The sequence below is a fragment of the Heteronotia binoei genome, chromosome 1 (assembly GCF_032191835.1).
Source record: "Heteronotia binoei isolate CCM8104 ecotype False Entrance Well chromosome 1, APGP_CSIRO_Hbin_v1, whole genome shotgun sequence".
Classification (NCBI taxonomy): domain Eukaryota; kingdom Metazoa; phylum Chordata; class Lepidosauria; order Squamata; family Gekkonidae; genus Heteronotia; species Heteronotia binoei.
The window spans coordinates 64,795,243-64,822,251 of record NC_083223.1 but is presented as its reverse complement, the minus strand read 5'-3'; the positions used below and the strand labels follow the sequence as shown (position 1 = coordinate 64,822,251).

General features: G+C 43.2%; 1 protein-coding gene across 2 annotated transcripts in view; it reads left to right on the top strand.

The window, feature by feature from the left end:
- Positions 1-5,383: 5,383 nt before the first annotated feature.
- KHDRBS2 (KH RNA binding domain containing, signal transduction associated 2) overlaps positions 5,384-27,009 on the top strand; it is a 575,389-nt gene continuing 553,763 nt past the window's right edge. The window contains exon 1 of one of the 2 annotated variants that reach the window (XM_060235372.1): positions 5,384-5,744. In XM_060235372.1, the coding sequence (XP_060091355.1) occupies positions 5,654-5,744 (91 nt within the window). In that variant the 5' untranslated portion in view covers positions 5,384-5,653. The remainder of the gene's footprint in view (positions 5,745-27,009) is intronic. The other variant, XM_060235371.1, reaches the window with a different exon arrangement.

Below are 27,009 nucleotides of genomic sequence, written 5' to 3'. Positions count from 1 at the left end.
CAGGCACGGAGCCTCGAGTCCACTTACTGTATCCAACATGGCGGGGCAGTCGTGGCAGTCGTGGCGGAGCGATTGGACTTTGTCTGTAAAAAATTTCGCAAAAGCCTCACAGCCTATCTCCAATTCCTTGTGGCAGTGTAGTTAAAGTCTGAATTGTTCTAAATAATTGTGCCGGGCGCGAATTTGCAGACGCAATCTTGGCCGCAAAGTATGTCTTCTTTGCGGCCTTGACTGCCATCTCATAGGACCTCATAAATTCTCTATAAGATGTTCTAGTCACTTCATCGTGAGTACGCCACCATTGCCTCTCTAGCCGTCTGAGGCCCTGTTTCAGCTGGCGCAATTCCGGGTTATACCACGGAGCCAGTCTGATCCGAGGTCGCGGAGGGTGCCGAGGTGCGATCTCATCAATGGCCGTAGAGAGTCGGTTGTTCCAAGACTCAATAAGGCCTTCGAGGGAACCGCCAGAGGGCCAGGAATCCCGTAGAGCCATCTGGAACCGTTCCGGGTCCATTTGGCTCCGCGGGCGAGCCATAATACGCTCGTCGCCTAAGCGGGTTTGGGATGGGACGTCCATACGAGCCCTGAGAGCAAGGTGGTCCATACAAGCCCTGAGAGCAAGGTGGTTTTGATTGTTCATGTTTTGTTTGACACACTAGCTTAAAAATAACCTGGAAGTATTTTTTTGCTATGACTGTTCCTCCAAATGGTATTGTAAACTGTCATCAAGAACACCTGATGGTCCTTTTAAATGGGGTTGTAAAGGTAGGTTGAATGACACATCTTTTCAGCACACAATCCACTTCATAGGACTATGTCCCAGCTTAAATTATAACAGGTAATGCTGTTTATTTTGTAAGTATGGGTTCCTGATGACAGTATGAAAAGATACTAATTTTTGTTGTTTGGTTTACAGAGGGTCCACTTGGAACAAAATCTAATCAGATCTGTTCTTTGAGAAAGCATGTGGGAAACTTGTTTGGAAAAAGTTAGCATTCATGTCAGAGAAAGAAGGAAGATTTTTTTTTTTTGCACACTAAAATTGAACACTTAAGGAGTTATTCCTAATAGTGTGACTTGGAACTACTATTCTCCTTCTTTACATCATTTGAAGAAGACAATTTGTGTTTTCATCTATATGGTACAGTCTTTTTGAACATACAGAATTGTAGGGTGCATTAATTTATTTGTAATAATATTTGGATTTTATGTACAGTATTGGTGTACAGTTCTTTTGGATTATTGTTCTTTTTCCTAAATTCATCATATTATGAAATAGAGTTGCCTCACTCTTGCCCCCAGGTACTGTTCCCTGTCACTGTTTTGAATGGTAGAGTGAGAAGAAGAAGAAGAATAAATTGGATTTATACCCTATCCTACATTCTGAATCTCATAGTCTCAGAGTGGTTTACAATCTCCTTTACTTTCCTCCCCCACAACAGGCACCCTGTGAGGTAGGTGGGACTGAGAGAGCTCTCACAGAAGCTGCCCTTTCAAGGACAGCTCTGAGATAGCTATGGCTGACCCAAGGCCATTCCAGCAGCTGCAAGTGGAGGAGTGGGAAATCAAACCTGGTTCTCCCAGATAAGAGTCTGCACACTTAACCACTGCACCAAAGAAAAAAAGAAAAGAAACAGCATCACGTTCTTCCTGGAAATTCTTACCCAAGTGACAAAGGGTTGCTCGAGGTTTACCCTTTTTCACTTTTGTTTTTATTACCAGAAATGATGTAGCACCACATGCAACACTGCATCCCCCATGTCCCTCCACCACAACCCGCTGGCTGTTTGGCAGGTGCCGTTTAGCAATCCTGTTGTTATATGTTTTCTTGTGAAGTACCTAGTATATTGGACTAGGCCTCTCTCCAGGGCATTATGCTTTGAAAATGAAATAATTACACAAATAATGGGGCAATGATGGCTTTTGCAATGTGATCCTGAGTAGGGTTACATCCTTCTAAGTCTCCTTAAATCAATGGGCTTAAATCAGCGTGACTTTGCTTGCCCTGTTAGTTTAGCTGGTATTCAAAGTCTATCATACCTTATTTTTTTAAATATATGGTCTTCTTCTATTTTTAACAACAAAAGACTGTCAACATGAATCCCTTTACTGGAAAGAAAAAGAGAAATCAGGAACATCTGTTAATATCATGGAATTTTTAAAAATCTATCATTCTAATTAAAATTAGCTTACATTCTTTCCTTGACCATTCTGAATTGTACCACGTGCTATCTCTCTTGATGGCAGCACTTTTAACCATCTCCAGAAGAGGCTATTCAAAAGCATATAATTGCTATAGGGATATGTTTTCCAAGAACGGGTCTGCAATTTCCAATTTGTAATTCTATCCCATTACTTTCTGTTCTTAGCTTTCACCTCAGTTTAGATAATGCTTCTCTTTCGGTATGTTCTTCTTATATATATCGGTTTCTCAGTTCTCCAAAGATGAGATAGCAATATGTAACATATATTCCCATATATAATATTTTAAGGCAGAACTATTTTGTATCTTTGGATCTAAACTGCCCTTTTACTACAATCAAACATTTTCAGTACTATCAACAGCTAATAAAAATTCCACAGACACAATGGTAAAATCTCTGCTTCATTTCTGGGTAAATAAGGATCAAGCTGCACATGATGGTGCAGATATGTTCTTATTCATATGTATACTTGTTTATGTACAAAGTGGGTTGTGGGGGAACATTTTTTCACACAAAATGAATGACCTTGTATCCTCGCCTTCCTTATATCACTGCTTCTTGGTTCAAAATTTGAACTGAAATGACCTGGGATGTTCTCTTCAGGCTGGAGGCAATCTGGACTGCTCCGTGAGTTGTTCTTCAGTTTGAATTTTAATCGGACGCACAGAACAAGTACTCTGTTCTATTTCTGACACACTCAATGGCAGCCTTTATAGTGTTGATGCCTTTGACGTCAGGGAAAGAGTATGTATCCCTTCATTCCCACATCCTAGAATACATGGATATGCAGTTTTTCTATATAAGGTCATCAAGTGCTATAAAAGAACTTCACATTTAGCTCTTTGTATAACTAGAAAGATGCAGGTCACAAATGATGTGTCGGCTGGGAAAAAGGGGTGAATTATCTTGGCTCAGAAATGGCCGGGTCAGCTTCATTTCGAATAGTATGCGTCAAAACTGTCTAAACCCCCAAATCACAGAATTAAAGTTACAATGCAATTATATAATCTTCAGCAGAAGTAAGTTAAGATGAAGCACTACTGTCTCTGGGAGTCACCCACTTCTCAAAAGGAGATCTTTGGTTGTTGCAGGAGTGGGAAGCAAGAAATATCTCTCCCACAAAGAGAATAATGCTTTCAAGTCTTAGGATCCAACCCTTCTTCCCACCCTCATTACACAAACACATACACATGTATATACTAGGTTATTTTTGTCTCAAAGAAACATCATAATAATACATTTTTATTTATAAACAGATAACCAGTATTTACATTTAAATCATCCATCTGTCTCAAAGTTTCTGCCCAGCATCCTTGCAGTAGGTAAACATTATTATTATGCATAATTCCTATTGTAAAAAGTGTTATATAATCTGGTATATTTATCTTCACAACAGAAAACCAGTGAAATAGGACACAGTTATTCATTTCCACACCTCCACTCTACAGCTGAGAAATCCATGCTGAGAAACAGTGGCTTGCTGACTAAACTGAAATTTAAAGCCAGATGTTCCAATCCAAAAGGAGCACTGACCACTGACTTTTGCCATTATGAAACATGCCAGCCCTTATGCAGTAAGATGATGTGCCTTTCCTTTGATTTCTTCTACTGACTTAATAATATAATGCTACTATTTTTACAACCTGCTACATTTATTCTAACCAAGTTGATCTTCTATAGGGGGCCATTGAAATCAGTGGAATTAGGTTGCAAATTATGGAAATACTTATCTGGTTTTAGATACTGCTTTGGTGCTAGTATGTGTCTGTAGCTGGAAAAAAAATAACATCATTCTAAACAGATGATTTCAGTGGATTAGAAGGGTGTGACTCTGCTTAGGATGGCACTGCAAATCTGATGATTAATGAGCAAGATCTCTGATTTCATTTGAATGGTTCTTCAGGTCATGGGCTCTCCAGGAAATTCAGATTAACTTCAATGTATTCTGAGTCTGAAATGACCATTCATGGGTGGGCTTCTAATGAGCCTAAAGAGCTGTATGCAATCTGTCCAGAGAGAATGGGCCAGAATCCTGTGACCATTCAAAAACGTTGAGTGATCTGTTATTCCCACAAAGTAGAGCAGAATGTGTTTCTGTGAGCTTCTCAGTAATTTTTGTATGTTTCAGAAAGGGGAGCACTGAGTCTTAGCAGAGGTGCACTGAAATGCAGCTTGAAGGAACACTGCAGGGCTAAGGAGGGAAACAAAGGCAAACTAGCTCAGCTGTCAGGTGTTTTGTCTTCATTTGAAAAGGAGGCAGAGTCTGAAATCTTGCCCTCCCTTGTTTTGTTCAGCTGAAAGGAGTATGGGCTCCCCTCCCCCCATGAGGCTTCTTTCTCCCATATGGAGGGAAAACATTGTTTATGGCTTCCTCTGCACACTGCTGGAAGAGACACTACAGTTGACATTTAGACATTTTCATCCCCCCCATCAGGTAAAAAAGCCTCTCCACAGGACCCAGTGGTGAAGCCCATTTGGACAGAGTCCAAGGGGCACTCTGTAGGTAATCAGCTGTGCAAGAGATGGAGAGTAAAGCATCCCATTGCTGGATTAAAAGAGCAATGCGTTTCTATTACATTTATCAGTCATGACAATAAGCTTACTCCCTTTAGAAAATAGTACCAACAGAAGACTGGAACTACAACCTGGACCCAGAGCAGGAAGATGGCTGTAACTGCCCGTTTTAAATATCAGCAATCAAATGGTTAACATCCCGACAGAAGTGACAACTTTCTCTTATCGATTTGGTTAGCAGCATGCAAGAAGGCAAGGGCAGGGTATGACAGTGAATTACTAGACTCGGGGGCAGTGTGCGGAGGGGAGGTTAGGACACAAACAGGTTTTCCCTGACTTCCAGGAGTGTTTTCACTGGGCAGCTGTTGCTCAGGCCTTCACCTTGCTTCAGCACGCTGGACAGCGAGCGGCGCTTCTTGTGTTTTCCCTTCCCTTCATTCCCACAGCCGCGGGCACTCCTGCCTACTTTGTCTCTCAGCCAGCGAGACGAGGTCAGAGCCAATCCCACTGCAGTGCTGCCCGGCACATCTCCGCCTTCCAGCGCGCAATCACCAATGCGAAGGAAAGGGAGGTGGGAGGAAGACTTCTTCTTCCCACCTCCCTAGTTAAGGCTTCTGGTATGAGACTGGAGCTCGGGCAAAGAGGGAGGGGGGCGAAAGGCACACACTGACGGGAGAACAAACACACGCGCCTTTAGAGGGAAGGGAAAGGACGGGGAGAGGTGGCCGGCGGAAGCGCTGTCCGAGGTACCTAAGCAAGACTACAGAGGTGTTTGCTGCGCCTGATGCCACTAGGCGCGTGCGAAACTGAGACATCCCAAGTCCAGCGAGAAGGGGCGGGCAACAGACCTGTCTAACCCAAAGACGCTCCAGCGACTGTCCTTTTCCAGCAGCACTTTGGGCAGGCAGCTGATCCAAAGTACACCCGAATATACCATGGAGCAGGAGAAATATTTACCCGAGCTGATGGCAGAGAAAGATAGCCTGGATCCTTCCTTTGTTCATGCAATGCGCCTTTTGGCTGAAGGTAAGACTTTGTCTGATTTTCCCTGATGTGGGATCGCTATTGCTTCTCTCTTTCCTTTGCTGTGCTCTCAAAGAACTGGCAGTTTCTCCTGCCCGTGTACAGCGGACTGAAATATCGTCTGTTGCCTTGAGACTAAGCTGAGACGTGTTAAGGGCACAGAAAACATGCAGATGCACATCCCTCGTTGCGATGGGGGAGAGAGCGAAGCTCTCTTTGATATGATCTTAGATCTACAGACAGGCAGATATTGCGGAGACAGACGAGGTTGAGACGGAAGGACTTAATCGCATTAGAGATTGCAGAGCAGAGGCAAGTCGGAAAGTGCAGTAGCAAAGAGACTGAGTTTTGCCTTTTATTTTCTAAGGGCACATTGCCTTAGTCTCGATACAGTCATACGAGTGATAGCATAATAGAAATCTTAGCAGAGGAGGCTGTATTTTGGCAATGTTTCTTCAAGTGCAAGGTTAAGGTTTAGAAGCTGACAGGTTTCTGAAGAAATCCTAAGCAATAGTCAGGACAGTTTGTGTTCAGAGTCTGGAATATGTTTCTCCCGGGATTAGTTTCCTTGTGAAAATAAATAAGCAACAATTTTGCAAACATCTGTTGGAGATGACTGTTATGATAAGAATAGGGAACATTTTAGGGACAGGGGTGGGAATCAAGATTTTCTCCCATTCAATTTGCAACAGATTTTGGAGCTGGTTTGCAAATAACCCTTGCTACCCAAAGTGTTAATTGTTTCCTTTTTAAAATGTTGTGAATATTTCCATGTATAAAAGAAGTGTCAGGATTGTAGCCAGACCAATTGCTGCATTTCCATGGATAGGATTTGTTTCCATTAGCAGGCTTTGTTTCTTTTTCATGCTTCCTCTTCAACAATAATTGTCTTTCCTAACTAAAATTACTAAAGTTGTTTTTCTGTGTGGTAGGTAAAGTGCTATCTGTTTCCTGATTTTATATACACACAAAAAAATAAATGCTATTGTCTCATGAAAGGCTTTAGTGTTTGGGTTTGTTTGTTTTTTAAAAAGTCCATAGTTTTATATAGCAAAATCTGCCATAATACCTATAATTCAGCAATCATTTGACTTCAGTGCAAACATGTTAACTTTGTCAATTGCATTGTTAGGTTCAATTTGTCTCTCTACTGTGCGGAAAGGGACCTATTCATCATAACAATGAGTGGTTGTGAATGACCTTTGATATGCTTATGTTGGGACTGGGGAACTACTTCACTGGGAAGTTGCTAAAGAGAACTTTGCAAGTTAGTATCTTTGCCTAACTATTTAGTTACTTCTTATATAAATCTGTCACGAGTAATTAAGGCATAGAAATGCTATAATGGAGGGGGGGGCTTCCTTGGGCTTATTCGTTCTACTTTATATGCATATTATTATTGTTTCCTTAATACATTATAAAATGAGTGAAACATGAAACAGTTTTGGCATACGAAGATCATTATGGTACCTATACAGTTAGAAGAAAGGGATCTTTGATTTAAAAAAAAATCACTCTAAGATTTCTCTTAATAAATAATACAAAATATATAATTAGGCAAGGGAATATTATTCTCATGTTCTGATTTTCTTTTTAAAAAACTTAAACTGATATTTTTCTGACTGAATGAATCTTTGGGTCCCCTTACATTTCTAAAAAAACATACAAAAATTAGATTTGCTCCAGCTGATAATGGGAAGATAAAGATTATCAATGAATATAATAGGTTTATAGTAGTTATACTGCTTCTGTGTGCATTACTATATACTAGTTTCTATAGCCAATCAATTAACACCCATGGGATAAATCTAAAAATTTCCCCAAAGGGATATATGATGTATATGTAATTTGAGCTTTTCCCAGCAGGGGGAACTATCTACTGAAATACAATGAGAAGTATGGGGGAAACATGAGAAAAAAATAAAATGGGTGTGGGGAATGAAAGGGCATGAACTAATTTTGATTTAAACAATAAAGAAACAAAAGCAAGCCCACAAAATATATATTCATATTTAGCTTTACAGTTAAAGCAAGAAATACACTCTCAATGACTCCTAGGCTTTAGTAATACTAAGCTGTGTTTTCCCCTGAATGTAGCTGTAGGTGAGCATATGTGAATATTAAAAGGAGACTTAGGTGAGCTGCCTATGAAAGCTGAAGAGAAAGCTAATGTGAGATTCACACCCGCTACCTGGCATTATGCTTCAAAACACCATCTGTCAAGGTTTCTGGAGCTACCTTTTAGATATCTACTAAAAATGAGTGCTGCGAGGTAAACTTTCATTAAAGTGAGCACACCTACCTGGTCTAATTGCCTTGTTGCAGACTGCCCTCAAGAAAGCAGATTTTATATATTATACAACAGTTTAACTCAATGCCCTGAAAACTAAATAACCCATTAGCATTTAAAATGATTTCTTCATGATGTCTGTTGGAACTATAACATTGACATTGGCTGTTTGCTACTAATAGCTAGGAAGCTAATAAAGGGAAATCCTTTTTTAATTGTAACTTAGGAAGTATTCTGATCAGTAATGTATTTCAATGAAATGCACAAATAAGGTTCTTCTGGTTTGTTTTCCAAGGCTTTGCATTCACTGAGACTGGAAAGTGATTTTTCATGTCACTTGCTAGTGCTTTGGGGGTAAAAGTTAGCCAAGCTTATTCAGCACCCTTAGGGAGACGTGCAGGAAACAAATTCTTTAAATAGAGTTTAAATCTAGAATACCTGATTCAATTAGAAACACTTTCTGCATTTTCCTAGGGCTTTAATAGCTAGGAATGCCATACAACATGCCCTTTATGTTTAATTTATTTCTAATGGCTAATTTGTTTTCATTTGGAATCTTAATAAACCTTTCAACAAACAGTCTCTTTCAAAGTGGTGTTAACCTTCAGATCCAGTTATTTTTACCTTAGCAATCGTAAAAACCCAAGACAATTCCTGAGAAGTATTTTAGCATTAGTTGCTGCAGTATGAAGTTTGAGCATACCACAGTCCAAGCATGTCTGTAACTGAATCTGCTTTCCTGTGTGCACTTACTTGGGAAAAAGCTCTGTTGAACTCAACAGGCTTACTTCTCAAGTAGCATCCACAGGACCAAGAATATACTCTACTGAAATAGTTGGGTACATAGAGTTGATTTATCCCTTTCATTGTACAACTGGCCATATAATATCATAAGCAGGGTTAAACCCATTGACTTCAATGGATTTAGACAGGTGCAGTTCTGCTTAGAGCAGCATTGCAAGGCATGGTGTCTTAGTTCCTGCCAAAAAACAAATGTATTCTTAAGTGTTTCAGTTCAATGGATTTCAGTAAGTTATATAGACACAAACACTTTCATCTGGATTTATCCTTTGTATGGACACACCTAGCATTTGGAACTCAACCTGCACAAGTTTATTTCTTAGAGCTTGTCCTTTTAACCTTGTAGAGCTCTCAGCTTTAAATCTTTAATACACAATTAAAATATGAGCACGTTTCATGGGAAAATATTCAGCACCTGTAAAATCTCTGTTCTGGAGACAAAGTCTCCCTGTAATAACTGAGTAGCATTATGTAGTCACCTGTTACAGGCAGAAAAATTACTCAGTCTTTTATGTTCATTGATAACTATATTAACTACACAGTATCTTGCAGTTAACCTTTTGAGCAGGCAGGTAAGAGGTCATAGTAAATCATTCAACCAAGTATCTTCCAATGGCTATATGAACCTTTAAGCACCTGGCAAGAAGGGCATTTAAACACTTTTCTTTATGCGCAATATTTTACTATTATAGTCTCTCTGAAGGCTATATTTCCCAATTTCAAGCCCTCTTATGTGGACACCATAGAGGTGACATGACATGAGGTTTGACTATTGTGTGAGTTTCAATGTACACAACAAGAACAGGCCAACTCAGGAACACAAATTAAATGTAGACTGGCTATTCATGATGAACACAACGCAGTAGACTGGCTATTCATGATGAGCACTCAACTGGAATCTGCAGTCTTGCATTCTGTTGTTTGCCAAAGTCCCCCCCCCCCATTTTAATTTTGTCTTTCATCAGCAAATACGAGTGATTAGAAACCACAGCTGAAATGCAAAGTTATGCAGAGGAAAAAATAATTATGCCCTTCCATGGCCAATACTAGAATTCTAAATGAACTGCTACTTCTCTGGAAATAAGGAATCTTAAGAGTCATGAAAAATTTCTAGATGATATCCCTGAACATGCAGCATCACACAAAGAATGGTCATATTTTCCAATATGTAGCAGGGAGTTCTTGCAAGCACAAGCATCTCCTGCACACCTCCTAAGCCACAGTTCATAGAGCACACCCAATTAGCTCTGTGAATCCCGCTGGGATTTGACTGGGACTGTTTCCCTCCAGACCATCTTCTAGGTGCGTGGCCAAAGTCTTTTGCAGCTCACCAATATATGTAATGGCATGTTGTAAAGATGGTGAAACATCTTGTTCAGTGTGCACAAGTCCTTCAGCACTCCTAAGGGAACTGTAGACACCAGACTTCAGTTCTGATCTGTTCAATGAGGACTGGAAAAGCATGAGTATTTTTAGCTGCTTTCTAATACTTTCTGTACTCACCTTGGGAACAGGAGATGTCTTGACAAGTAGTTGGTGGAGGGGAAAGGGGTGAAAAGGTGGAACATAGTTTTGCCAGCAGCCCCAGACTCATGGAGGCAGATGGGCACTTGACTTGCCACTGTTTAGGCTGGAGGTCTTACCTCACACTGTAGTTATTCTTCACATTGGCCCCTACCTGTTCCCCTACTTACTGCAGGGTCAGAATAATCATGCTTAGATGGCCAAGTTGGACTTGTCTTCCCTGTGACCCAGACTTGCAAAGTAATATGATTCCCCTGCTTCCCTGTCAGTGTTGAAGGGAAGCTTGACCTTTTAGGGGCTTTAGTCATTACTAGTAAATGTAGGTCACAGCAGGCAGGGTCAATGTGGGTTAATGACTAAATTGTTAGAGGAAGTACATTTATCAGCTACCAGGACATTAGATATGGGTGAAGGGGTCTTCTCTAGACCAGATTCTCAGAACAGCTTAAAGGAACAGGGATCTGAAACCTCTTGGCGTTTTTCCCATGTTGTCTATCAAGTTCTCCCTTGACACATATATGGGATTTACATGGCTTTGAAGAGCCAAGAACAGTGTGTTTGAGTGTTCCGGGGATTCAGATCATGTAGAACCCCCAGTATTAGGGTCTCCACTAACTCATTCCAACAGGCAAGATTACCTGCATTGGAGGGATGGTAGTTAAAGAATCAATGTGACAATTAATCCCTTACAGAATGTTTGTTTTTTTAATAAAGTTTTAGCTCATTCTGTGGTCCATCTCCACATTCTTAGATCTGTTTACAATAAACAGTTAGACTTGGATCTGAGACACTCAAGTTCAAATTCCACCTCTACAACTAAATTTCTTCAGGCACCTCACTCTCTTTGCGGCTTCAGTCCCATGCACATATACTTTGGAGAAAGCCTATTGATCTTCATAAAATTTACTGTGGGATAAACCTGCTGCATTTTCCTCATTTGGAAATTAGAAGTAATAGTGATGAACTTCACAAGCACCTGTAATTTGTGAAAAAAAGATCAAGTTAAAGATTTCAAAATACCATGCAAATTAAAAATGCTACAAAAAGCAAAGCAGCAATTATCTACGACAATATTTGCATTAAAAAACTTAATGTTTTCCTTCCTGAATATTATGCTCTGTGAACTCCCAAGTAAGTTTGATTTTATTACTCAGTACTTGAAATTTGCCTTCCATAGAAGGTCTGCTTGGCTCATTAATATATACTTCTACTGGGAATCAGGGGGCTGTGATAAGGTCACTGCATGCAAATTATTTTCCCTTGCAAGGTACACTGTTATGAAGAGGGTGTCTTGTTTCTAGAAGGGAAAGGTTATTGCTTAATCCAGTGACCTACTGACATTCAGACAGTTGCTATTTAGTTGTGGAGAGTTGTAACTAGTGATTAAATGATGTCTTCAGTTTTAGCCACGAAGATGATATATTAGATGTTTGTTCTTTGGCTTGGGAAAAAAATTAGTTTATCATAATATAATTTTCTTTTGCAATAAATTAACTGCCAATAACATTAATTACTATGAATGGCTTTCTTGGTTGTTTTGTTCTTTTTCATGAGTTTCAATCAAGAAGGGATCTTAGTACCAGCTGGATATTAGGAAAAATATTTTACAGTCGGAGTAGTTCAGAGGTGGAACCAGCTGCCTAAAAAGGTGGTGAGCTCCTCTTCATTGGCAGTCTTCAAAACACGGCTGGATGATTAATTGTCAGAGATGCTTTAGGGTGATCCTGCATGGAGCAGGGGGTTGGACTAGATGGCCGGTATGGCCCCTTCCAGCTCTTTGATTAGTGATTAGTTCTCCAAGTAGATAAACAGATGAAAAAATTAAGTGATAATCCTAAAAATGTATTTTCTGGGACTAAGCCACATGAACTAAAATGGGGCTTACTTCTGAGTAGCCCTGCTTAAGATTGCTCCTGTGGTTGCCTACCAGTGCCATCCAAATAAGAAAGTCACCCTTGTTAATCAATTGAAGTCAATGGGCATAGAAGGGTGTAACTCTGCTTAGGATGGCACTGTTACTAAGTAAAGAGTTAAAAGACTAAACTGGAGTTGATTCAGATATGCTGCACATGATTTGATGGCCTGTCACTTATTTCATTGGAGACAGCTAAAAATTCAGATGAGAGTCAACATGTAGTTTGCTATAGCTTGGTAGAGCACAGACCACACAAAAAAAATGACCATATTCAGCCCCCTGTCAAATCATCTCAGTACAAGTTTATGGAAAACGCAACAACTTGAAGCCTTGGTAAGGCATTATAATTCAGCACATGCTTCAAATGCACTAGTTCTCTGGTTCTGTCTCTGGGATTTTAGCTACAGGAACTAGACAATGGGTGTTGGAGAAGACCTTTCTCTTAGAGCTATTACAAATCAGAGTAGACCATAGTGAACTAGATAGACCAATGATGAAACACCATATAAAGTAGCTTCACGTGCTTTTATAAAGCTATTGCCAATCAGAGTAGAGAATATCTGGCTAGACAGGGGAATTTTGTATATTCATGTTTCATCAACATGAGGTATTGTTGGATGACAGTGCTTTTGATCATGGAACTGAGCTACTGTCTTTTTTACATGGTATAATTCTCTTCCTTAAAGGAGCAAATGGAGAGTTTATAGATGGTGAATATCTGAATATACTGGTGGATGTCCAAATGTGAACTGTAGTCCTTAGCACCTTCAACCACCTTTGGCTGGTTTGCCTGCTGCAGTCTCGAAAAGTTAGCTCTGGCCACAGTGATGAAAGCTCCAGTTTATATTAGTATAACATATTCCACATGGGCTTGAGAATGTGAAGGAGTACCTGCTGCCATATATTCCCACATGGATATTGTGGTCATTCTTGCTGATCCTTTTTCATGTATTGTGCCTAGAGAAGTAAATTCAGTGGCCACAAAGGACAGAGCCTGCTTATTGGTGGCAGCTCTTATTGGAAAAGCCTTCCTCATTCCTTTTGCTGCTGACCATCTTTAGATTTCAACAGGCTTCTAACTATGAAATTGTGGGGTCTTACACCCCAGGATTATTACCATCATTTGTGGCCCCAAAGATTTGCAGGGGTGTACTCTATTCAGGCACAGATGCTATGGAGGACTCTTCAGTGACTTGCAGGAGAAATATGGAGTAACGGGAGGATTTTCCTCATAGCCAGCCAGTTCTATATAAACACAGATGGTCTTAGCCAACAGAAGGACAGTAAGTATTTTGAGTGCTCCCTCAAACCATGATCACACTAACTAGGGCTGCCATTTTCCAGCTGAGGGCAGGAGAAAAATGGGGATGAAATGGGGGCAATTTCCAGCATTCTGACATGCTGATGTCACTTCTGGCATGACTGGAAGTGACATCAGTGTACCACAAGTGATATAATGATGTTGCTGGTGAACTTCTCCTCTCCACTATTTGCCAGCCTTGTGTTGGCAACCCTGTAGACCTTTCCAAGGCCAAGAACAAGAACAATTTTTTTCCTAGAGATAGGAAGAGAAAGAAGGCCTGCTGTGGTTCTTAGGCCCAAGTCGTCATGCACTGCGGAAGGGGGCTGCATAATTTCCTCATTCCCTCACAGAAATAACCTCTCTTTTGATGGTCTGCCTCTAAATCCTAGAGTGACTTTTTTAGTCACTGCTGTTGCTGGTATGCTCCAAATGTTTTTGGTAATTAGGTATTATGCTGGGAGATCCTTCAGATATTAATGAAAAGAGGTGATATACAAGTGTTTAAAAATCAATCAGGTTTAAAGTTTTGACATCAAATGATATGAAGGTTGTTCCTTCGGAAATTAATTTGTGAAGCTTAGATTAATTGTGCAACATAGTGACGGACATGTATATACATAAATCAGCTGTGGCTCAGTGATAAGAGCATTTGGTTGGCATGCAGATGGTCCCACTCCCAAGTTCAATCTTTGGCATCTCCAGTTGAAAGGACTAGGTATGACGTGATGTGAAAGACCTCAGCCTGAGTCCCTGGAGAGCCCCTGCCAGTTTGAGTAGACAAATACTGAGTTTCATGGACCAGTGGACTAATAAATAATTATAATTATGATATGGCACTGCATGTACTATAGCCAGAAGTTCCTAAGATTGTCTGGCAGCTAGAAGTTCTAGCACTGTAGGCATTGTGCACCACTAGGTGGCAAGCTGGACTTGTATTTAAGGCAAGAGATGTTTCAGAGGTGGTTTGCCATTGCCTGCCTCTGCGTCATTGCCCTGGCATCCCTTGGAGGTTGCCCATTCAAATACTAGCCAGGGCCAGTCTTGCTTTGCTTCCAAGATCTAATGAGATTGGGCTAGCCTGGGCTATGCAGGTCAGTGGTCTGGTTTAGTATAAAGCAGCTTCATGTATGTTCAGACATGTTCAGTCAGTTTTTATAACTGTTTGTAACTCTTAATTAGAAAAAAGTCTTCAGATCTACTTAAATCTCTAACAGCAGTAAAATAAAATAAAATATATAATATAAACACTGATTCTTGGGTACAGATATCATGAGAGGAGATAGGTTAGCCTGCTGCAGCAAAAAAGAATTGTGGGCTGCCTTACACAACAGGTTTCCCTAGGACACCCTTTCACAGGCAAAAGATAACTGCAGGTCTACAGAAGGTTCAGTTGTGGTGTAGTAAGCCAGTGATACACCAGTTCAAGGGGGGAGGGGGGCTGACCAGATTTGCATGTCTTTTGTAAGTAGAATCACCATAACCAAATGATGTTTCAAAACATTGCACTAATTTGTGCAAAGTGAGGATGATTCTTCTCTAACAAATTACAAAATGCTTTGTTGGGTCATATCAAGATCCACCTTGTCCAATAGTCTTTTCTCCCACAAGAATCCCAGCAACCAGCTAGTTGACTAGCTGGAAAATGGCCAGTTGTCCACCTTCTGCTTCACCCCTCTTGAAATATTATACTTGCTTCTATAACTCTTTGTCAGTAATTTCAGTAGAACAAATGATGGAGAAACCTTACCCACAATGTGAACTGATTTTTTAAATGACAGCTTGTCCAGACAGCTGTTGGCATTGTAAAAATCATCTTACACATCCTTATGTTCAGTATCTCACCTATTGAACCCTATGGGCTGATAAATAGGCAATAAGTGCTTTGAATTGGCACGAAGGCTGCCGTATCACTACATCATTGTCACAACTTATTCTGTTGGTGTGCTGATGCTGGTAGCTGACCAAAGACAGTACTTAACAGGGCAAACCTGATCAGAGTTATGCCCTTTTAAGCCCACTGACTTCAGGGTATAACACTGTTTAAGATTGCACTGTGTAGATAACACTGAGTTTTGCTGCTGCTACTGTTACTCAGAAGTTTAGGGTAAAGCTAGCTTTGCAAGAAATGCCCAAAACACAATTCATACTGTTGGAAGGGGATGTTTGTTTACTGAATCAATTTGCAAAGAGTAGTTACAATGCAATAGCAATTACATCTGGCAGAGTCTTCCAGGAGGAAAATTGCATTGGCCAGGAGTAATGACCCATCTTGGATGGTACTCTAGACTCTCGCTGTATAATCAAGCGGATACAGATGCAATTTCACTAGTATTCTATACCACTTATAAGACTATATGTATACATAGGATGATTAACCTCCAGATCGAGCCTGGAGTTCTCCCAGAATTATATCTGATCTCCAAGAAAATGGCAGCATTGGAGAGTAGAATCTATGGTATACCATAAAGAAAGTGAAGTTTCCTCCCCAGCACTGCCCCTAAATAGGTTTGCCAATCCCCAGATGGTGGCAGGGGATCCCCTAGTTTGGAGGCCCTCTACCCACTTCATGGTCATCAGAACATGGGAGGGGGGATGTCTGCTGGGCACTACATTATTCCCTGTGGAGACCAATTCTGCAGGTATCTTGGGCTCTGGAGGAGCCATGTTTTGAGATAGAGGCACCAAATTTCCAGCATAGCATACAGTACCTCTTCCCAAAATACCCTCCAAGTTTTAAAAGGATTGGACTCAAAGAAGGTGCCCCAATCCTTCATTATTTCCAGTGGAGGAAAGGTATTTTAAAAGGTGTGTGGTCCCCTTAAATGTGATGGCCAGAACTCCCTTTGGAGTTCAATTATGCTTGTCACAACCTTGCTCATGCCTCCACCCCAATGTCTCCTAGGTCCACCTCCAAAGTCTCCTGGCTCCACCCCCAAAATTCCCAGATATTTCTTGAATTGAACTTGGCAACCCTACCCCTACATCTCCAAGAATTTACCAAACCAGCTTTAGCAAGACTATATAGGCCTGCAAATGATGAATTAGTCCTCTCCCAGGCTACTAGGCTAGTCGGGTCTCCCTCTGGTAAGGGTTTTTCTCTGGCAGTGATGGGAGAAAAATAAAAATAGCAAAGTTGCCAACATTGAAATGTCACTTTTAGATACAGCTGTTAGCTTCAGGAATCCCCGGAGACTCTACTATAAAGCCCTATCACTGACGTCACATCCACTTTTCCATGTCACTATGAGAGTTGCCAGGTACCCCCTGGCAACCAAAAGGTGGTAATGGGGATTACCAGGTGCACAGAGAGGCCTTGGATAGTGTCACCAATGACATGGTGATGTCATTTCCAGCACACACTAGAAGTGACATCATTGCATCACTAGCAATTTGGGGATGCTCTGGTGTCTGAAAAATTTGATGATAGAAGTTATTTTCACCATAGAGTTTTTGCCCAAATTCCAGAGTATCCCTGCATTTCTGGCAACATGATGACATTTATTTATTTATTTATTTATTTATTTATTTATTTATTTGTTTGTTTGTTTGTTTGTTTGTTTGTTTGTTTTATTTTGTTCCACTTATATCCCGCCTTCCCCACCGAGGCGTGCTCAGAGCGGCTCACACAGACATGCACATGCATGAATAAACATAATAGTATAATATTAAAACCATAAAACACAGAATAAAATAAACATAAATACATAAAAATTTTGGTGCTATGATCTTAACATTGCTGGTGACACAGGCCTTGACATCCTTTTGCTGCCAGTAAGTCCTTTGCTGACCAGCTGATAGGTGCTGGGGTAGGGGCCCCAGAGTGAAGGATCCTCTATCCCCAGTATGGGCCTGGGAAGCCTAATCCCCACCTTTGACCCTCCCACCAGTTGTCAGGCTAAGGCTGGCAACCTTACCATCTACAGTATGATCTAAGCAAAAACAGAAAGGACTTGCCATAGCTTGGAGCACTTTAGGTGAGGCAGTCTATAGTTCCCACTCAGCTTCCCCTTATTTTGTTTTTCAGTTCCATGCGAAAGAAGCAACATATGTGGGTTCTTTTATGTTCATTCTAGAGATGGGCACAAACTGGGAAAATGGAGGTTTATTGGAGGTTTGTGGTTCGTGGTTTTCATGAACCACTAACCTGCAACGAACTCCTCCATTGGATTAACTGGTTCATGGTTTGTCCAGTTTGGGAGTTTGGTCCCATCCTGCATGAGCTCTGAAGGCATTTAAATGCCTTTGGAGCCCACCTCTGAGTCAGGCTGGTCCGACTGGGCTCCAAGAGTGAGCGCTGAAGGATTTTTATAGGCCTTATATGCCTTTGTATGAGCAGGCCCCACCCAGAAGTGGGCTCTAAAGCCTTCAGAGCTCACTCTGAGAGCTCAGTCAAGTTGGGCTGTTTGACTGGGAGGTGGGCTTCTGAAGGCCTTTAAAGGGATGGCCTGAGCTGGAGGTGGGCTTCTGACCCAGAGGTGAGCTGGCTCAAGGTTACATGCCTTTTGAGCTCACTCAGGTTGGACTATAGGGCTGGTGGTGGGCTCCAATGGCATATAAATGCCTTTCAGAGCTTATTTCTGGTAGGGCTTCTATGGTATTTAAATGCCTTCAGAGCCTTCATGAACGCTCCCTGAAATTCACAAGCTTCCATGGAGGTTCATGGAGGTTTGGAGGAGGTAGGTTCTTTTGGGAACCACAAACTGGCCCAGTTCTTGCTCAAACCAGGGTTTGTGGCCCATCCCTAGTTCATTCCTTGTAATGTCTCTTGCAAGTTGATAGTGGCCCTTGGAGGGAAAGGTGCAACTACCATCTCTCAGTAAAGGCCACATAATGAAACTGTACAAATCAAATGATGTGTTTAGAACTGCACACATCAGCAAACCTAGAGCCGCTGGCAATCTGCTATGCTGATGTATCCAGTGGAGTAGCCGCATTAGTCTATTGTAGGAGAACAAAGCAGAAATCCACAGACACAGTGAAGACTCTCAGCATTTGTTTGAGTATGAGCTTTTACTAGACAGATCTCCCTTCTTTGGATATGGTGGCAAAAAAGAAGCGAGTTTCATTCTTGCCACTGTATCTGAGGAAGAAAATTCTCTAACAAAGCTTGTGCTGGAATAAATGTTTTTCATCTTCAAGGTGCCACTGGACTTCTGTGTTGCTATGCTCCCGAGATGGGCAGATAATTAAAATGAAATTGAAGCTGAAGCTGTAGATGTGCTTGACATGGGCAGTATAGGATTCCTTGATAGTTGAAGAGTTCTAGTTTCCTACTGTCAAGGAAACCTTTCCACTTTAATCTAACTGCTACCCAAAATCCCTAGATTGGCACATTCTGAGGTGTTTTCTGGGTTTAAACTGGGCACTAGAAAGATTTATCAAGCTTTTTAATTGCTGCACTCAGACCTTGGAATATATGTATTTATTTAAATGATTGTGCCCACTGTTCCTCAAGCTGGCTTACACATTCAATTTTAAAACATACAAAAGGTAATAAACTCTCCCCCTCTCCATTAGTTTGGCTGCAGAAGATCATCCAGATTGAACAAATGTGTCACTCAAAAAAACCCAAAAACTGGTCACTACCATCAGGTTATCTCCTGATAGATATCTTAGAAACCTCAAGATTCTCTGGAATACAGTTTTAAAATCTCTGCACTATAATTCCTAAACTGTAGTGAACAGGGTAGTCATTAGAATTTATGCAAGCATCTTTGGGTACCTCTTGGAGAGAAAAGTGGGGTACAAAGGAAATAAATATGTACACAAATAAACTATGGAAGAATTCAAATGACCCTTCATATTTATGCATGAGTTGTCATTCCTTAAACTATTTATATCAGCCAAATTGAAGCCACCAAGGAAATCAAGAGGAAAAAAAGCAAATAATATCTAGATAAATTTACATCCAGTGTTATTATAATCTTAATAACATTTGAGACTAAAAGCATTGACTTCCCTCAGGTTAATGAGATAGTATCTCCTAGTGCAAAATTCAAGGAGATCTGGATCTACAATGATCTTTGGTCCAAGCTGTTAGACAAGAGGTGACCAAACTTGCTCAATATAAGAGCCACATAGAATAAATGTTGCATGATTTAGAGCTGCAAGGCATGAAAGGAGGGAGGGAAGGAAGGAAGGAAGGAAGGAAGGAAGGAAGGAAGGAAGGAAGGAAGGAAGGAAGGAAGGAAGGAAGGAAGGAAGGAAGGAAGGAAGGAAGGAAGGAAGGAAGGAAGGAAATAGATGAGCGAGAGAGGAATGGAAAGAAAGCAACTTTAACTGCAAATGCATTATCCAAGCTGCTGGCTGGCTTGGCTTGGAGAAGTGATTTAAAGAGACAAATGCCTTCTCCAAGCCAGCTAATGGAGTGGTGGGGGTTTTGAGAGCCACGCAATATCTGAGCCACGGTTTTGGCCATCCCTGTGATAGACTTTAGTCCTACATCAGTTAGAGTTCTGTATTCTTAGTGGGTTTAATGGAGCATCCATATTGGTATTTGACTGTTTGCTAAAAGACAGGAAGCATTGTGCATATGTGACTTGTCTCTCATGGCATTCAGAGGCAAGATCACACATACCATCATAGAGCACCACAAAAAAAAAAACTGTTCACATGTGAGAGTCAATATTTACACACATCCTGCATGTATTTGTGTAATCTCTATGTAAGGAAGAACCAACACACATTCACTTTACAAATGAAACTGGTAGTTCTTCCTCTTTTATCATTTCTAATTCAAGGAGATCTCACACTTGGGGTTGTTTTGAAACATTTAATATTGAATAGGCAAAATGTTAAGACTGTTACAAAGCTGAGGCTTTATTTAAAAAAAAATCCCTACAATTGTGGTAATAAAGGAAGAAGTGGAGGGAGAGAGGAAAAGGTGCATTACAGAGGTGGCCAACGGTAGCTCTCCAGATGTTTTTGCCTACAACTCCCATCAGCCCCAGCCATTGGCCATGCTGGCTGGGGCTGATGGGAGTTGTAGGCAAAAACATCTGGAGAGCTACCGTTGGCCACCCCTGGTGTATTAAATTACATGTTGTGTGTTTCTTTTCAGAACAGATTCTCCCTCCACCATCAAACGAGCACAAAGAGAAAGACAGATAGAGAGAGAGATACATTTCAAGTAATTGTGTGTGCACACGCATGCACACAAGCGAATATGTTTCCTTCTTCTGTGTCCCTGCAATTCTTTCATCTCTTGAACTGACATGATACATGTTGTCAGAGCTACTAGTGGACCACATAAGGGCATGGGAAGAGAGTGAGACTTCCAGAGTGAAGAATGTGTTTCAGTCCCGGAGGAGTCAAAGTGATGCTACAGTGCACTCCTTGGCAAGCTGCATAAATCATTGACTTTGCAGCATGGGAGGCTCTGACAGATAGAAATGCATTGAACTGTACAGTAAAAGGAAGGACTCTGTTGTTGCTGCCATAATTATTTCAGCCAAGAATATTTTCTTTGCCCATTTGCAGAAACTTTCTGGCGTGGAAAGGTCAGCTATGAGTATCTTGTGTACAATTACCATACATCTCGCAGCCCAGGGGCTATAATGGGGTTATTGCTACCCAGACCAGAACCTTTATTTATAATTATTCTGGAAATTGGGGGCCCTCTTAATGACCTGCTAGCAGGTTACAAGCTTTCAGGCTTCCACACGCACACACACGCACACACACACACACACACACACACTGGAAAAATACCATTCACTCAAGCTATCTCACAAGAGTGAGGTCCAGGGTACAAACCACTTCCTTAGTAAGCTTTGGACCTTGAATGGGATACTGTAGCTCACTGTTTTTTAAGTAATAAGCAGCCCAATCCTGAAAGCTCAGACTGAGGCTTACATCAGTAACAATTTACAAGCCATGCCTTCAAGCTTACACACTATCTGTGTGACTGAACAGACAGATTCAGAACAAAATTCTTGAATGATGATGCTCTGCAGAGATGACTAATTCCCAGTGGCAGGAATCCCCCTGCCCTTGAGGAAGAATGCATCGACATCCCAACATTCCCCCCCCCCTCATGATTCAGAACTTTCATGGTGAGGCTGTATGCATCAGACCTGCTGCATGTGACTTCTTCTTCCTCCCATGGCAGTTTCCAATGGCCAGTTAATGCATGAAATGAAGGTTTCATTTAAATGCCTAGTAAATGACATCTGCTAGTTCTTCTGTCACTGAATTTCAAGTCTGTATTGAAGTCTTCCTACATCAGCAGTCACAATGGGCCCCAAATTCCATTTACAGAAATATCACCATAATGCCAACCAATCCATAGGAAATGAGTGGATTGGAGCCGGAAGCCCTTAGTTGTGAGCAAATGCCCTTGCTTTGTTAGACAGCCATCTTTCTGTCTAGATACAGACAGATGCACACACATATGTATGTGGTCTGATAGTGGGAACCCGCAGCTTTCAGTGAACGCTGCAAACCTGTGTGAAGGGGGGGTTGAATTGCTCATAATTAATCACATGAGAAATCTATTAAGTTTATACAATAGATTTTCACATGCCAACCACAGAAGCAACAAAAGCACTCACTGTAGCAACTATGTACAGATTTGGTTGCATGCTTTGATTAAAAGAAGGCTATAATATCACCTCAGAAGATGCTTAACATTGAGGGAAGATTCAGGGACGCTACTCAATAAGGCATATGAAAAACAATGAATATTTATTACTTAAATAACATGAATGCTTGAAAAGATCCCTGAAAGTCCTGTTTGGGCTGTACTGACCAGTCTCCTGTTTTGATTGTGAGGTGAAAAGCAGTGCTTGGAATGGGGAGTAGAAATATTTCCACCATTAGGTGCTTTATTAGGGAAACATTCGCCTTTCAAAATCCTCTTCTCTCTTTGTTTCTCATACCTACAACTACTTACACAAAATATTTTCTGTCTCATTACTGATTGCTCCCCCCCCCCCAGTCGGAATGAAGAGGCTGACACAGTGTTGGATGAAAAACGGGCCACTTTATTAAACATAACTTGAACGAGGTGGAATAGCAAGAGGTGTAGGCCTAACAGGACAAGCCCTGGGGTCAAACCCTGGACCCCGCCTTGTTCTGGGAGGGCGAGCCATGCTGCCCCCAGCACAAGCCCAATATCATCTGGCTGGTGCTGAGCAGCCAGGCCCAAACTCCACCTCCACCTAGGCCGGCATCCAACCCACTGGAAGGATCCGCTCCAGTGAGGCTTTGTTGTGATCTGCACTCCCAGCATTGAACCGTAAAGCCCATCTGCAGTTCGTACAGACCACCCGCACCAACTGGTGTAGAGCCAAAGGTGCTCCCCTAAAATACTGTAGCCAATACCTCATCCTGCCACCGCCAATGCCAAGCCTCTGCTTAGGCATTCGCGCCCACCAGGTGTTCCAGAGCCCTCCTTAGCTCATCCAAAAAGGCCCGGTTTCCCAGTTCATTCTCGACCCGTATTGCTGGATGGGGGAGGAATATGCCCAAGCCCCCTTTCATGGCCTTTTGCAAGGCCCGACTGGCCTTGCACCTGGTGCGTTCAATTCCCCCAGGATACAGGGCAGACCGCCAGACCCTATGTGGCAATATTGCCGACCAAACCAAAAGGACCCCCGGCCATCTCCGGTTGATGGCTTGCAGATCCTCCTGTGCTTGCAAGGAAAGGGCCTTCCCCTTCATAAAGCCAAGATCGTTACCACCCAGGTGAATGATCAGGATGTCCGGAGGAGGCGCCCTCCTCCCACGGAACAGCAGCAGCATGATGCCCGGCCAACGCAGGCCATGGCGACCAAGCCACTCCACTGTCGCCCACTCGCTGAGACCTAGCAGTGTACCAATTGGCGATCTCCTAGCCTGGTGGGCTGCCCAGAACACCATACTGTGCCCTTAGATGAGGATGCAACACCTCGCACTACGAGCCACAGCACCTGAAAAACAGAAAAAAGGTCACATCCCAGAAATAACATGCCAATGGGCAACAACTGCTAATACATCCCCCGAAACTTATTTAAAGCAACGAGCGCACATATGACTTATAAGCTGATGACCGCCAGCGGCCCATCCGCTGTATAGCAGGGGTGGTGTAACCCATTGCAGCCGCCGTAGATGCAGCTCCAATTCAGAACGAATGACTCCCAAATTTAACACCCCCCAAACCCAGCTCAGCCTGGGATCTACCGGTCACCGCCCAAAATTGATATTTTGTGAGGGGAGGGCCCTCCTGGTGACGAAACAAAGGGCCATCACCCTCACCCCTGAGCGCAATGTATTGTTCCAAAGCTTTGACTGGGCATAGCTCAGCTGCCACACATTGGCCGATCACAATGACCGTCCCTTTCTGATGTTGGTCGGTTTTCGACCGCCGGATCTTCCATACTTCCAAGTCCATTTGCATACCAGCGGTCATTCACACTGTGTGGTAAGGAAGCCTCAGGGATCCCATGGCGTCACATAGGCGCCGCAAAAAGGCCCTCCCCGCAAAAAGGCCCTCCCCGCAAAGTTGAGATGCCCACCAGCTGCTGAAGCTCCAACAGCAACACCTTGTGCTGCTGTTTAGATAAGCCAATCTGACCCTAAGGCCCACCACTTTGTCAGCCAGCAGCCTTGAGGTTTGCTGCGTGGTGTCCAACTCGATGCCTAAAAAAGTCAGAACTGAACTGGGGCCCTCTGTCATTTCATGAGCTAATGGCACCCCAAGTTCTCGAGCAAGGTCCTTGAATGAATGCAATAATCTGGCACATTGTCCAGACCCAACGGGACCCATGAAAAGGTAGTCGTCGAGGTAATGAACGGTGTCACTCGACCCCGACCTGCCCTGCAGTGCCCATTCCATAAAAGAACTAAACTTTTCAAAAGCGGCACAAGACACTGAACAGCCCATGGGCAGGGCCCTGTCCATATAGAACTTCCCCTCAAATGCAAAACCCAATAAATCAAAGTCCTCTGGGTGTACTGGCAGAAGACGAAATGCGGACTTAATGTCGCATTTTGCCATTTCGGCCCCTATACCTCAACCCCGAACCACTTTGATCGCTTGGTCAAAGGAGGTGTGCCTGACAGAACAAAGAACTTACAGAATGGCATCGTTCACTGATCCACCCTTGGGGTAAGACAGATGATGTATCAGACGGTATTCCCCCGGCGCTTTCTTAGGCACCACTCCTAAGGGGGATACCTGTAATGTGGGTATTGGCGGGGTCTCAAATGGACCAATGACCCTCCCTTCCAAGCATTCCTTGGCTATTTTTGCCCTGACCACGTGTTCCATCCCTATCACCGAGCACAGATTAGGGGCCGAACAAGGGACCCTAGGTCCCTGATATGGAATCCTAAATCCATGGGTAAAACCATCCATCAGATAATTCCTATCGACTGTCGGGGGTAACTAGCCAACAGCCTCCTAAGTACCTTTAGACTTTTTCAGGGTCCCTTTTCCAGGCAGCTGTTGGCTACCCCCCCCCCCCCGGGGCGCTTGTGGCCAGCCTTCGTTTTTGATTTACTGCAGGCTGAAAAGACGTGAGGCCCCCCACACAGCAGGCACTCATGTCTGAATTTGCAGGCCTTCCTGGAACACACGCCCTTGGACGTAAATTCCCAACAGAGAAGCTGGGGTTGAACCGACTGGCCCGTCACACTGCAGGCACCTGTGCTATTCTGTTGTTTATGTACCAGGTGCCCACTATCAGCCCAGTCCCCTGTATTGGGCTTCGCAGGGGACATCAACTGGAGCCAAAGCTGCTGGTTGATTTGATCCCAAGGGAGCCCCGGATTGACTGCAGCCCTCATCCTAAAGCCCTCATCATATTGCAAGCACGCTGCACCAACAAAATCCGTATACGCATGGTGCACTATGTCACAATATTGAAACAACGCCGCGGCCCATAAAGGCTGTGCCCTTGCTATGACCCCCGTGTAGATCAAGAAACCCGGCAACCAGTTGAACCAGGTTCTATCCACCTTACGACGTTTTAGCTTCTCTTTCTCCTTATCATCAAGCTCTTTCTTTTCAAGCTCTCTAAAGAGAAGACTGAATACATCCACATATTCACCCCTCAAGATCTTATCCTGAGTTGCAACTGTCAAATGATCCCCCAATGGCAGTGCAGTGTCACCGTATGGTAGGACATGGAAGGGGATGGACCCATAAGAAGGATAATTCCAGGTACCCCACTGATAACCAGGCCACCCACCTTGCTGGGACAACTGGTGCTATCCCCCCCACGGCAGTACCTCCAGTGTTGCCGTAGAAGCGGCGGTGCCTTCTGACGAAGTTGTGGCCACCCCTTGCCCAGAGGGCTGTGAAATAGGCCCAACAAAACCATGGTATTAAGGCGCTGCACAGTGCGCACCCCAAGCCCAGGAGGGTCCGGCCTGCGCCTGCTGCCCAAAAGGCCCTGACTATCCTGGCGGTGCCACTACTGGACCTGCTAAGCCCTGAGGGGTGCTAGGCTGGATCGTCCCCCATGGCCAGCTTGGCAACTGGGGTTGTGTTAGGGACTTACCCATTACCCCCGAGGGGCAGACAACCACTGCCACCACCGGGGCTGGCTGCACTACTTTCCCCACCATTCCATGGGTGCTGAGCTCCCTGCTGCATACCACCTCCGTATCCGCATCGTCCTCCTGGTCAGGCTCCTGCCGCATGTCTGCACCGACCGTCACACCCTGCAAAGCAGAAAGGCGAGCCAGAAACTCTTTTTCAAAAGTCAACCTGGAAGATCGCCCCAGCTGTGCCCCTCTGCTGCTCCAGTGCATCCAGTTGCCCCATAATGGCCTGCCTAAGTTGGGCTTCCTTGTCCAAGTCACCGGGGGAACTGGGTTGCTGAGCTCGCTTCTTTGCAAACTGCTTCCCCTTGAAAGGGCCCTGACCCTTCTTGGGCACCATGCCCACAACTATCCCGCCCAAACAAGGAACACGCCCCCCAGATGAGTCCTAGTAACCAGCTCCCCCCAAACAGGGGCTCGGCCCCATAAGAAAATGGGGGGGAGTGCACCTTGCACCTGCTTTCTTCCCTGTAATAACTCCCAGAAGAGGGGAAGGAGAGGTGGGCAGGTGAAACACCGGGGGGGGGGGAGAATCCTAGCACCCCCTGGCTGCCTATACCCCTGCAACCCAATGAAAGAAAGGAAGGGGGGCACTCAAGCCCAACTCCCTCTCTAAAAAAAACCCCTGACCCAACAAACAAACCCCCGGAGGCCAATCCCCGCTGCCCAGGGTGGGTACAGGCCGACGGAGCAAACACTCCCAATGCTGAACGCGCCGTGCTGCCACTCGCCTCGTGCCTGCTGACTAGAAGTCAGTCAGTCACATTTTATTTATATCCCGCCCTCCCCGCCAAAGCGGCTCGGGGCGGCTAACAACAAGAACTTAATGTATACGTAGTACAATAATAATAGTAATAAATAACATTTAACTACACTTGATTAAAATCTATTAAAATTCTAAAAAAAG